The sequence below is a fragment of the Acomys russatus genome, chromosome 9 (genome assembly GCF_903995435.1).
Source record: "Acomys russatus chromosome 9, mAcoRus1.1, whole genome shotgun sequence".
Classification (NCBI taxonomy): Eukaryota; Metazoa; Chordata; class Mammalia; order Rodentia; family Muridae; genus Acomys; species Acomys russatus.
The window spans coordinates 42,678,401-42,692,261 of record NC_067145.1 but is presented as its reverse complement, the minus strand read 5'-3'; the positions used below and the strand labels follow the sequence as shown (position 1 = coordinate 42,692,261).

The window sequence follows — 13,861 nt, the reverse complement described above, 5'->3', positions numbered from 1 at the left end:
TTGGAAATTTGTGATTCAATACTTTTCATGAACATATGAATCAAAAACATACTCATTGGTTACATAAAACTCTGATATTTTATTCTATATGCATCAATTTTTGTCCCAAATTAATTACAAATGATTAATAATCTCTGTTTCCTTCATTTATCCAGTTTTCCAGTTTAAATTCAGTTTGTGCTTATCTTTATGAATTACAACTTTAATTTATCTTTTTTATTCTTTTCCTCCTTCCAGTGCACTAACAGTCATAAAAATTCTTAACTTTGCTTATATACATATTTAATTATCTTTTAGTTTTTGAAATTTATAATTACATAATTTCCCCTTTCCTTTCCTCCCTCCTAACCATCCCTTATAGCCCCTCTTACCCTTTTTATGGCCTCTTTGACATTACTTCTTACTGCATGGATATTTGTACATATATATATATATATATGCAGCTTTATTTAAGTATAATTCCTTTTCATGTCAGTGTATACAAACCTTTTTTTTTTTTTAAGTTTTTTTTTTTCTAGACAGGGTTTCTCTGTGTAGCCTTTGCTGTCCAGGACTCACTTTGTAGACTAGGTGGGCCTTGAACTCACAGTGATCCACCTGCTTCTGCCTCCCCCAATGTTGGGATTACAGGCTTGTGTCACTGAGCCTGGCTCAAAACTTATTCTTTTAAGTAGCTACATTTTGAGTTTGTGTGGCTTTACTGTAAAGATACTATAAAGTTATCAGATAACTTATTTGGTCTTTTAGTTATGTTAAACTGGGCTTAGGGATAACTTATTCTGACTCTAAAATTGTCATCTTCAACTAACATACTGTATCTATTATATTGCCAACAACCACAACACAGTGATCCATCTTATAATGTTTCAGAAGGATACACAGAGAAGCAATCTTGCTCAAAAGTACTGATAATTTGGAAGAACCTCAAAATTTTCTTTTATTGAATGAGACACCTGAGAAACTGTTCTGTGTCTGAGCTCATGTTTGTGTGCTTCCAATTTTAGATTAATATTGACCCTGGAGTTTGAAACATGTTAGAAAGTCCTCCAAATTATTTCTCGAGATTTTTGGTTTTTGTTTTTGTGCTTGGGACAGGGTTTTTCTATGTAGCCCTGGTTTTCTTGGACTCACTTTGTAGACCAGGCTGGCCTTGAACTTACAGAGATACACCTGCCTCTGTCTCCCAAGTGCTGGGAGTAAAGGCGTGGCCACCATGCCCGGCCTTTCTTGAGGAAATTTTTACATTTACTTAGAGACTGCATAAATTCACTCTAAGACGTTGAAATATTGATTTTCTTCAATTCATCCTCTTTACTATATAAAGTAATTAGTTTTTCAAAACTGGTTAGTTGTCACAGTGATGCTCTGTACTTAATTTGTTGTTGGTGATGGTTTTTTTGTTTGTTTGTTTTTGTTTTGTTTTGTTTTTCGAGACAGGGTTTCTCTGTGTGTCCTTGACTATCCTGGACTCACTTTGTAGACCAGGATGACCTTGAACTCACAGTGATCTGCCTGCCTCTGCCTCCCAAGTGCTGGGATTAAAGGCGTGCGCCACCACCGCGCAGCTTAATTTGTAACCAGTAATGCAGAAGTATGCCACTGAGTATAATTATGATCTTTCATGAGCTACTGAGAAAAATAATATAGTACATTTCAATGCACTCAATATATTCATCTAGATTTCTGTTGTTCAATACTTGTGGACTAGTGCCACATAAGTGATGGTAGGATAGATACATTGGGTTAGGCAACATATATCACCGTTAATTTTGCTTTTGTCCTCTTTTTTCTTTGAAAAATGTCTTAGAACATTTTTATTGTATTTCATTTCTACTCGACAGTGTTGACCTAAATACCAGAAACATCTATCCAGTTCAACCAGAGAACAACACTTTCATTCAAGCTGGTTTCATTAAGTTACGCTGGCACTTGAGTAATAGGCCAATGAAACATGGCACGTTCCATGTGACATTGATGCTGACTCCTGATCTCATCCCACAATGTGTTCCCTACCCAAGAACCATGAAAAGGTATGATTCCCTATAAAGAGCATCGCATTTCTGCTCAACTACGACTTAACTTCTGATCATGATGTTCTGACTTGGAATCACATTTCTCCCTTTGTGGATGACTGACTGCTTTCTCGTAGCTCTAAGTCAAATGTGAGTGAGACAGATTCAGGACTTCCAAGCACACATTCCATGTTCATTTGTAATGACCTATTACTTTCCTGTCACCATTTTCTTTTTCCTCTGGCATTCTCACCATAGCATATCTCATTGCAGGGGAAGAGAACAGTGTATGAATACTGAACAGTATCTGGCGCATAGTAAGTTATCATGAACCAAAGGTGAACATTTTACTGAAGCAAAGGTGTGCCTCTCCTTTCTTTTCATTATTCGGGCAGTTGCAAGCTGATACTGTTTTTGACCTCGTTGTCAGACCGGTGTCAGTCTCAGCCCTTGTCCTTCCTGCCTGCCTCAACTTTCTGGACCTGAGTTTTTCCTCCCATAAAATTAAAGCAATACTAATCATCTATTGAGTTCCCATGGGGATGAATAATAATCCTGAAGACCATAGGACAGTGCCTGAAATGTCAGAGGTATCACTAAGTTAGACATGATTCTTTAGGTAGTACCGGTTGCAACTGTATCTGGGTTTCTTCTTTTCAGTCAGCATGTATATTGAGTTAACTTTTTACACTAAGTCAATTTAACACTTTATTTTTCCTGAGTCCTGGGGTCAAATAAAAACACAGTCTTATGCCCTCAAATGTTAAATTCTGGTGACTCTCATAGACTGACATAAGTTCCTAACATCTTAAAATAACTTCTGCGTTGTTTGCATTGGATGGGGAAACCTGTTCTGTAATTGAATAATAGTTCACTTATCTACACATTTCCTTGGCAGCTAATTTTCACTGGCAGCGTTGGCATGCTCTCTCTCCCCAGTGGTTTGTATGTAGAACACCAGCGAGGCCACAGCCAACAGTTCCTCTTGCATGTCAGCTACAGAAATGTGGACGAGGGGCAGTGACTTGGAGGGACATGACAGCTGCAGTTTTCCTTGCTGTCAGAGCCCTGTTTGCATATCATGTCCTCTTCACTGATGTGGCAGAAAGAGAAAAAACTGATATTCTGAAATATCTCATTTGACACTTTCCCTAGGGTTTTCAAATCATATATTACTTGGTGCTGAATCAACACCTTACTGTTTCTATTTCTGGTCAATGTGAAGACCGTTTCCTCTGAGGTGTGGGACGACACAGTGCAGTGATTAGTATTGTCAGTGCTTCAAAGCTGTGTCAAGCTCCCCAGGATAATTCAGTGATGCAAACAGGACCTGCACATTTAAATTTTTTTTTGTGTGTGTGGGTGTGATTAAGTCTGTTAGTGAGAAGACTGAGGACAACAAGTTTGCAGTGTGGGGAAGAAAAACAATGAAATGTTTCATCATGCTTTAAAAACAAACAAACAAACAAACAAACAAACAAACAAACAAACCAGTAATTTGCATGTGTGGCATCTTGTCAAAACCCTCTTGTCTTCATTGCTGTTGACAGGGAAAACTGACTTCCCCTAACAGAGCTTTTTTTGGGCCCCCCTCGTATCCCTTCTCATTCTAAGCCCCTTTTGCACTTTTTCTTCAGAATAAAACCAAGGAATTCATGCTGTCACTTTAGCATGTGCAGGAACATGTTACACAGAACAGGGGCCAGATGAATTCTTAAAAAAAAAAAAAAATTTCCAGGTGCATTAAAGCTCTTTATCAATTACTAGAATGCTAAACTAATAAAATATCTTAACATCCAAATTCAGCATTCCATAGAAGGCAGTTACCTTCAGTGTGTTACAGAGAGGTGGAAGTTTATTTATTGTGTGCAGTATATAGGAAATTTGGACCAAAAGTTGACTCAGGCATAAGTGACGTGAGCATTATGAACTCCACATTGTGTCAGCTTTTATGTTCCTTCCTGGCCTAGTTGATGAGCAATGGAAGTACAGTATCACGATTGCTGGGGTACGAGCTACTACTCACTCAGGCTTAAAATGGAAGGAGTTCCACTTTGCAGCAACCACCCCAACTAATAAAAGTTGAACATTACATTTAGAGGGAACCTTAGAGCGGAATTTTATAAATCAGAAAACAAATGAAAATTGACTCCACATCTCCAAAATAACAACTGGTACATCTTGATTTTTAGCTCAGAGTTGTTGGCTCCCCCCCCCCCCCCACCCTGGTTGTTTGATTTTAGAGACAGGGTCTGCGTTTATAGCCTCGGCTAGCCTTGAATTCGGATTTCTGCCTCAGCCTTCTGGGTGCTGCAACAGGCGTGTGCATCTGTGGGCTGTTTTTGTGTTTGTGTTTTTGTTTTTAAAGTGGTTGTCACTTTCATAAGTCAAAAGGCAAAGGGAAATAGCAGAAACCACAAACTCCTAGGAGGAACGAGACTGCTCTCTTCTCCCATCAGATTTCAATAGAATTTGAGAAACACCTACATGGCAGAGTATCTGGGACATTTATTTTCTGGTTTTCTTTTGGAGATTTGGAGATTTTCTGGGGTCTAACAAATACATAAAAAATTTCCCGGGGCTGGTGAGATGGCTCAGAGGTTAAGAGCACTGTCTACTCTTCCAGAGATCCTGAGTTCAATTCCCAGGAACCACACTATGGCTCACAACCATCTATACCCTCTAATGCCTTCTTCTGGTGTGCAGGTGTACATGCAGATAGAGTACTCACATACATAAAATAAATCAATAAAATCTTAAAAGATTTTCCCCTCTATTTTATATTTTGGCATCTCTATCCATCCAACCATGTCCCTTCCACTAAACCATAGATCTGAAAAAAATATTAGAAAGCACGCTCTAGTCCACCAACTTTGTTTAGCCAATTGAAATACCTAGGCCTACAAACAAATATGAATTTCCTTTAGACAATTATGGGAGGCAAATGAGTACAGATGGAGAGATCACGAAGTCAAATACAGCATCGAGTTCCTAAAATTAAACATCAAATTCCCTAAAACGGACCGATAAAACTGGTTTTTCTCTTTTCAAAGACATGAAATTTCACAGTATACACCACACTGCCTACAACTGGATCAATAATTAATTACATATTAGAGGGGGGGCTATGACCATAAAATGACACAGCCTTAGCTCACCTTTTAAGTGAATTATGAAACTCTAAATAGATCTGTCCACCTGTTCCGAAGAAGTTGCCACCCAAGGTTACTTCATTAAAGCAAAATAGATTTTAACTTAAAATGTCCTATGTTATGCAAGCCCGGTAAGTCCTTAAAACGTGTCATCATCCTTCCTCTGGGCTGAACTCATCGCTTTTGCTTACCCACATACCTAGGAGGCGGGGGCGGCTCCTTCAAGTCACTGGGGATGAGGTTATAAATACTCTCGGAAGTGCAGGGTAGATTCATGGCCACCAAGGAATTCCTTAACAACCACTCGACTTTTGGCTCACTATCCCACTGTCTACTCCTCTCACCGATTTTCCTTTTCTTGCTTACTTATTAAGGAACTAAAATCTTTCTTTCATATAATCTCCCTTGACTCTTTAGTAGCAGCCCCCTTTCAGGAGAAAATATCCTGCTCCTCTTGGGGCTGCTTAGCGTTGTTGACCACGTGGTTGCTGTGGCAACCGTTGCTAGGAAACAGGACAGTGCCAGGCTGGTTCTCTTTGGTTCCTTTTTGTAACTCCTCCTGCCTGAGCCATTCGTAAAGATAAAGGCGTTCCTGCGTCTTTGGGAAAGACGGCATGAGAACAGTGTCCCCGGTCCCCAACATTCTCCTTTTGTTCCTCGGTGAATCTGGAAAGAATAATTCTGTAAATGGGAGTGAGGCTGATGCGCAGGTGTCACACAATTGTTACCAACAAGCAGGCCGCGCCCCCCGCGGGGGCGGAGCGAACGGCAGCGGGAGAAGGGGAGGAGCCACAAGGCAATGGGCGGGATGTAGAGGTCACGTGTCCGGCCTAGCGGCACGGCGCAATCGGCGCAGGCGCAAAGGCGGCGACTCTGGGGAGGGCGTGCCGGCTGAGGCTACCTTGGCGGTGTCGAAGCCGCTTCCCTTTCTCCTTTCTCTCCCTGGTCTTCTCTGGGTGGTTTTCTTGGTGAGTTAATGGAGGACGAGGGGAAGGCAAGCGCGGGTTGTTGCCCTCGCATCCCTCCTCCCATCGCGCCCCAGAGGGCCCCGCGTCGCCATTCACCTGTCGCATGGGTCCCCGCGGCGCGCCTTGGGCTCCGCTACGTTGCCAGGGCGCGTGCGCGAGTGCTAGCCCGCGCCTGGAGGACCAGCCTTTGGAAGTGGGCCTCATATTTTGCCCAGGTTTCAGCCTCTGACTGCTTTTGGCTTTTTTTTTTTTCTTTTTTCTTTTTCTTTTCTTTTCTTTTTTTGTCTCCAAGAAGTGCTTTTATTCCGTTTTGAGCCATTTGCTTAAATGTTCATGCTTATACGCTCGTTTCTGCACGCTCATTTAGAAGCCTTGATCCCAATCACACACGCTGACCCTGTGATTTGGGAAGGAAAATCCATGGCTCTGTGTCCACTTGGCCGTTGTCCACCAGGTTCTCACTGCCTGGTGGATGGGTTAAATGGCCCGATTGCTTAGTGAACTTTTCAGTTTCTACTTGGAAGCCTTCGCTCAATGCAAATCGTAATTTGAGGCTTTTGCTAAATTTAATTCAGTAAGAATAAAAAGGAAATTTAATTTTCTGCTTTTCAGCTTGATAGAATTTAGGTTTTTTTTTTTGTTTTTTTCTGGGCAGCCCGCAGTTCAGATGAATGACCATTTTGGCGGGGAGAGGTGATTCTCCTGTTTTACAGCAGATTGGGTTTCTTTTTTTTCTTTTCTGTTTTAAAAAATTATTTTATTTATTTTTGCGTGCATTGGTGTTTTCCTTGCATGTATGTATCTGTGTAAGGATGTCAAACCCCTTGGAACTGGAGTTACAAACAGTTGTGAGTTGCTATGTGGGTGCTGGGAATTGAACCAGGGTCTTCTGGAAGAACCACCAGCTCTTAATTGCCCAGTCGTCTCTCCAGCCCTGGGATTGAGGTTTTTGTTTTTGTTTTTGTTTTCTTTTTTAAACATTTTATATAGATTTAGGTGTGGATAAGAAATCCATTTTTGCTTATGAAAAAATGGTAGTTCTGCTTCTTTTTGCTTAACAATTATAGAGAAAAAAATCTTCTTCCTTTCAAATCTGCTCCTGTGCATGCTAAAGTTTGAAGTATGAATTCACAGAAGGCAACAGCATTAGCCACCTTCATAGTCATTAGCCAAGGCATATACCTTCCTCACCTTGAGACTGAACCCAGGAACTTGTGTATGCTAGGCCAGGGGAGCCACATTGACACCCTTAGGCATGCTCTGATCAGAAGGGCTTGATAAGGAGATAAGATGTAAGAATGCAGCTTTTAATAAAGGGAAGCGACATAAAGTTAACCCACATTACTTAAGGATTCTAGATGTTAATGTCTTATTTGCTCAAGTTTACTCCCCCAAATCAATACTTGGTTGCACATTTTTAGTTCCTCATGGATGTGGGCAGTGAGCATTTTGAAATTTGGTTCCTGTATATTCTCAGCTGCACTCACATATGGTGTTTGCTGTCTTGTTTGGGATTTCAGTTACAGATGCCCCTTTTACATTGTTTAGTGCCACATGTTTTGCATACTTACGGTTTCAGTGGCCGCTTAATCTGGCTTCTAAACTGAGCATCTACTGTAGTCCCAAGTATGAAGAGACTGGTGTGTTCTACATATATGTTAAGCTGTGCTCCGTTCAGGTGTGAGTTAGGGTGCTGCTGGCTTAGTTCATAGTGATTAAGTGTACATAATATCTTTGGACAGATACTCAAGAGAGCAAGGGTAATATATTTATTCATTGGAAAAAAGTATTGTAACTAAAGGTCACAAGGAACCCAATCCAGCATTTTGCCTAGGAGTGAGTAGGGGCGGTGCTCACCAGCCCAGGGACAGTGGGGGTGTTAGAGAGCCTAACCACATGAGTGAGAAGCAACTGTAATGAAGGCCTGCAGTTTGCAGGGAAATGTTCAGCAGTGGCGAATCATTCCATCTTCCTTTGCCTTTTAATTTGCTTAACTAAGACCTGGGCCAAGAGGCTCCAAAATTATGTTTGTGGCTAAATATTACAAGACAAAACTTAGTGTGTAGTTTAAACAGGATTTTTTTCTGTGGAAAGGTACTATTTTTATTTATCTCTTGTCATAGCCTTTGCCTGGCTTTTGCTACTGTAATGGAATGTTTACTGTGAGACAACTGATGCAGAGCTTACAATTTGAACACCCTTATAGTCTTGTTTTCACACTGTCCCTTCCAATGTCATTTGGAAAGAGGAAATGAGATAACATTTAAATGGAAAACATGGGGGAGGTAAGCCCAAGGAAGACTGGAGAATATAAGGAAAATTAGTATACATAGTGTTTGCTTTTCCACTGACTGCTCCTTATGGAATGGATATTAAGTACCCAATTAAAGTTGAATCAAACATGAAAGATTCATTGTCTATGAAAACAACAAAAATAAGCCAGCTACTAAGGTGATACACTCTGTGTGTGTGTGTGTGTGTGTGCGCGTGTGAGTGATACGAGTTGTTGCATGCATGCGTGTACCTAAGAGTATTCCTGTGCCTGTGTGTAAACAGAAAATTAATTATGTTGTTTTGCATGGAGTCCTTAAACGTGGTTATTGTTTGCACACAGTACCAGGGTAAAGTTGTGTGAATTGCAGAGTGATTTAAGTTACAATTTTCTCTGAGATTTGCTTTACTCCAGAGAGTGTATCAGAAATTGTTTGTAGTTTGGGGTAAGCACTACTGATTTCTCTGAAAACTTATAAATAATATCCTTAGTCTTGTCCCAGGATAATTCTGTTCAGTTTAGAGATCTTTTGATATTTGTCACTGACTTACAATGAGTAACACTAATATTTTTGTGCTTCTTACCAGAATATACACTTGGAATCTATCACATACCTATGTCAGTAGCTAAGACATAGGTGTAGGTGGAGGGGTGCTTCCAGGCTTCTCATAGTGATTTAGATGCATGCAAAAATCTGAAACAACAATTTAGGCACTCCCTTCATAGCTTTTAGTTCACTGATCTGCCCCTCATCATTAAAACATACAGTTCAATAATTAAAATCAGATGGCATTGTGAAAGAGTTTATACTTGCTACTATTTAGATATGTGGTCTTTTTTAAATTTAAATTTCTTGTATATGTGTGAGTGTTCTGCTCGTATGTATATCTACACATCATGTGCCTGTCTGGTACCTACTGAGGTTAGAAGAGGGTGTGAGATCCCCTGAAACTAGAGTTTATACATGGCTGTGAGTTGCTGTGTGGGTGCTAGAAATCAAATCCTGGCTCTCTACAAAAAGAAGTGCTCTTAGCCTCTGAGCCATGTCTTCAGCCCTGGTGATGCTGTCTTTTGTTAAACAAAAGTAAAACACCTTCACTGCAGTTAGTAAAGTCCTTTGCTATTTATACAATAAATGTTGCAAGAAAAAAAGCCCAATGTCTTAATTATTCATTAACAGATTTTTTGAAACATAAAAATATAAATTTTCTTGTCATTCACAAATTTCAAGTGCCATTTTGAAATATTTCTGTATGAAATTTTATGATACTGTAGGAGTTATGATTAATTTGACGTTCTTTTTCATTGTAGATCCTACTTTTTGCAAAGATTGACTTTGCCGCAGACTCAATAGACTCTTCATCAGTGGTCCCTGTTATTTCATGTGGAGTCAAGCATGTCACCAAACAAAGCCAAATAAGGAAATGAGTTTTTTCTCCTGACAGCTCAGAGTACTTGTAAGTAAGATTCAGAGGTAATTTTTTCAAAAATTGTCTAAAGATTTTACAGTAAAATTAACAAAACAGTTTAGGTAGTATCAATAGCAATATACTCTTGGAGATTTTTTTAATAACTAAATATACCACTTAATTTTATGGTTCACTGCATATTGGTTCTATCAGAGAGCAACTTATTAAGTTGAATTTTATTATAACAAAATATTTGATATCTGGCACATTTTGTTTTAAAAATGAGTACGTTTCCAAAGATGGGCTGGATCAATATGGAAAATTGTAGATCATCTCTAGGTGCTAAAAAAGTTTTCTTTCATCGTTATCTTCATGTGTTTCTTGACTACTTCTTGGAAGTCTAGAATTGAAGTTGCACCACTGCTGATGCTGTAGGAGCCTGAAGAAAAGTGAGACCTCAGGGATGACACATTATCCATTCCATTGTGGCCTTTTAAAGGCATTGATATGAAAATTTGTAAACATGGTCCTCAGCAGTGTGCAGGTTAAAGGGCTATAAGAAAGGAAAGGCACACTTTGACTTGCTGTTTAGAAAGTTGCTTATGAATCTTATAAGCAAGTATGCTCATTTAGTTTCCTGTTGTGAATTTTATGAGAAATTAATAAGTAGTGATAGTCTATCAACATGGTCATAAAGATAAATTGAATATTAAGACTATGGCTCAACTTTTATGAATTGCAAATAATTATTCCTACAACTCCATATATTTTCTGTATGTCTTATAAGCCAACAAATCATGAACTAGTATTATCTATAGTGTTTTTTACAACGAAGAGAGATATTGAGAGGACTTACTGTGTTTTTAAAAAGACTCTGTGATATGGCACTTTCTGAATAATATATCTACTGTTAATATTTGCTCTTTGTAATGCTCAGAGGTATACACCTTTTTTAAAGTTTCATTTTATTGTATTTTGAAATTTCAAGAGATATCAACAAATACTGGGTGTTTTTTCTTAAACAACTAAATAGACATGATAATAGAGGAGGAACTGGGAGGGAGGGGATAGGAGAGGAGGGGATGGGAGGGAGAGGGTAGGTGAGCAGGGGATGGGAGGGAGAGGGTAGGTGAGGAGGAAGTGGGAGGGAGGAGATGGAAGATGAGGGGGTGGGAGGGGGAGGGAGGGAGTGGAGAAAGGGTAATCAGATCTTAATAAAAGCATGATGGAAATGGCACAGTGAAGCTCACTGATTTGTGTAACTAATATTGTCATAACTATAATAGTTTATTAAGAAGAATAGTGTTCAGTGTGTCTGTCATAATACTTTTTAAATGTCCCATCAATTTGAAATAATTTGAACATCTGTGTATTGAGTGCCTGTATATATTCAGTCCTATCAGGATTTTAGCAGTTTGTTGAAGTAAGTAACCAAATGTCTTTTTAAAATTTTTATGTCTTGGAAAGGACTAACACCAACTCTAAGGTTGGCTTGGGTGGAAAAGTGAAAAGAAATGCTGAACTTGACCAGATGTCAACATCTGAAACAGATAACGCGGAAGTGTTTTTCTAGTGCACCGGTTACAGTGCGGACTCACACACAGCTCTTGCTTCCACGAGTCTCTGCACGTGCAGAATCAGGAAAGTCATGGCACTCAACCCACTCTCTTGTCGGAGACAAAAACATTATCCTGATGGGGCCTCCGGGTGCTGGGAAAACAACAGTAGGCAGAATAATAGGCCACAAACTAGGCTGTTGTGTCATCGATGTGGATGCTGACATCCTTGAGAAAGCCTGGAATATGAGCGCTTCTGAAAAACTGCAGAGTGTTGGGAATGAGCGGTTTTTAGAAGAGGAAGGGAAAGCTGTGTTAAACGTGTCTGCATCTGGAAGTGTGATTTCCCTCAGTGGGTCCAGTCCCATGTGTGACGCTGCCATGTGGCATCTGAAGAAAAATGGGATTGTCATATACCTGGATGTGCCTCTAGTAGACATACTTAGTCGCCTGAAGTCAATGAGAATGGATAGGATTGTTGGCCAGAGCTCTGGAGCGTCTATGAGAGACTCGCTAACGCACAGAAGACTGTACTATAAGAAGTGGTACGATGCCCGAGTCTTTTGTGAGAGTGGCGCCTCCGCTGAGGAGGTCGCCGACAAAGTGCTTGATGTGCTTAAGAGATACCAAGATGTGGACTCAGAGACATTCATTTCAACAAGGCACGTTTGCCCTAAAGACCAAGGCAAGAAGCTTCCACCAAAATTCTTCACTGAAGCTGTGATCGAGGGCTTGGCCTCCGATGGCGGCCTCTTTGTTCCTGAGAAGGAGTTTCCGAAGCTAAGCTGCGGGGAGTGGAGAAGCCTACTGTCGGCGAGCTACATAGAGAGAGCACAGGTACTTCTGGAAAGGTGTATTCACCCTGCGGACATCCCTGCCGCCAAACTGGGAGAGATGATTGAAACTGCTTATGCGGACAACTTTGCCTGCTCCAAAATTGCCCCCGTCAGGCACCTTTCCGGCAATCAGTTCATCCTGGAGTTGTTCTACGGGCCAACGGGGTCCTTTAAAGATTTGTCTTTACAGCTCATGCCGCATATTTTTGCCTACTGTATCCCACCAAGTTGTAATTATATGATACTTGTAGCTACTTCAGGAGACACGGGGAGTGCAGTCTTAAATGGGTTTAGCCATCTTAATAAAAATGATAAGCAAAGAATAGCTGTGGCCACCTTTTTCCCAGAGAATGGAGTTAGTGATTTTCAGAAAGCACAGATAGTTGGCAGTCAGAGAGAAAATGGATGGGCAATAGGTGTCAGGTCAGATTTTGACTTCTGCCAGACAGCTATTAAAAAAATATTCAATGATTCTGACTTTACTGGCTTTCTGACTGTGGAATACGGGACAATCTTAAGCTCAGCTAATTCTATAAATTGGGCCCGGCTGCTTCCCCAGGTGGTTTATCATTCCTCTGCATACCTTGATCTCGTGAACCAAGGCTTCATTTCTTTTGGAAGCCCGGTCGATGTCTGTATCCCCACAGGAAACTTTGGCAACATACTGGCGGCAGTCTACGCCAAGATGATGGGGATCCCCATCCGAAAGTTTATCTGCGCCTCTAATCAGAACCACGTTTTGACTGACTTCATAAACACTGGGCATTATGATTTAAGGGACAGGAAGTTAGCACGGACCTTTTCACCATCAATAGATATTCTCAAATCTGCAAACCTGGAGCGACATTTATACTTGATGGCTAACAAAGATGGACAGCTGATGGCCAATTTGTTTAACCAGCTAGAGAGCCAGCTTCACTTCCAGATAGAGAAGATGCTTGTGGAGAAGCTGCAGCAGGACTTTGTTGCCGACTGGTGTTCTGAGGGAGAGTGCCTCGCCGCCATCAGCACCACCTACAACACGGCAGGGTACATTTTGGATCCACATACTGCTGTCGCGAAAGTGGTCGCAGACAGGATGCAAGACAAATCCTGCCCAGTGATCATCTCATCTACCGCTCACTACTCCAAGTTTGCCCCTGCTATCATGCAGGCGCTGAAGATTAAGGAACTCAACCAGACGTCGTCAAGCCAGCTCTACTTACTAGGCTCATACAATGCACTGCCACCTCCCCACGAGGCGTTGTTGGATCGAATGAAACAGCAAGAGAAGATGGATTACCAGGTCTGTGCAGCCGACCTGAGTGTCCTGAAGAGTCATGTGGAAAAACTGATCCAAGATCGGTTCATAAGGAAGTCTGAGTAGAGTATTTTTCCTGGTAAGCAATAATAAATATTGAATATTGATTTGGACTACAATAGTATTTTGTTTTGTGTAAATGTTTATGTGTGCATCTGGTGGAGAGGTGTGTCCTGATCTCTGGGAGTGACTGGTACCGCAAGTCCTCCAGGAGAGACAGGTGCCAGCACGGTACCTGGAACCTTGTGCTATCACACTTTATTCTCTGCTCATGGGCGTATGACCCCCCCCCCCCACTTTCAAGCAGAACAAAATATCTGGTATTTAGTGTGAGATTTAAAAATATTTAATCCCAG

The 13,861-nt window shown here is 40.8% G+C and overlaps 2 protein-coding genes across 4 annotated transcripts in view; one reads left to right on the top strand and one right to left on the bottom strand.

Annotated features, from left to right (window-relative positions):
• Enkur (enkurin, TRPC channel interacting protein) overlaps positions 1–13,465 on the bottom strand; it is a 30,383-nt gene extending 16,918 nt beyond the window's left edge. The window contains exon 1 of one of the 3 annotated variants that reach the window (XM_051151241.1): positions 13,411–13,465. Coding sequence is in view for 1 of the 3 variants with exons in the window: in XM_051151240.1 (XP_051007197.1) it covers positions 5,364–5,440 (77 nt within the window). In the remaining 2 variants the exon portion in view is untranslated. Of the gene's footprint in view, positions 1–5,170; positions 5,274–5,363; positions 5,818–13,410 lie in introns of those variants that run through there. The other 2 variants (XM_051151240.1, XM_051151242.1) reach the window with 2 other exon arrangements.
• Thnsl1 (threonine synthase like 1) lies at positions 11,054–13,578 on the top strand. The gene has a single exon (XM_051151239.1). The coding sequence runs from the start codon at positions 11,328–11,330 to the stop codon at positions 13,569–13,571; it is 2,244 nt and encodes a 747-aa protein (XP_051007196.1). The 5' UTR covers positions 11,054–11,327; the 3' UTR covers positions 13,572–13,578.
• Positions 13,579–13,861: the final 283 nt, after the last annotated feature.

What these genes read in the sequence shown, in the direction of transcription:
- Thnsl1 (XM_051151239.1), top strand. Translation starts at nt 11,328, where the DNA reads ATGCTGAACTTGACCAGATGTCAACATCTGAAACAGATAACGCGGAAG.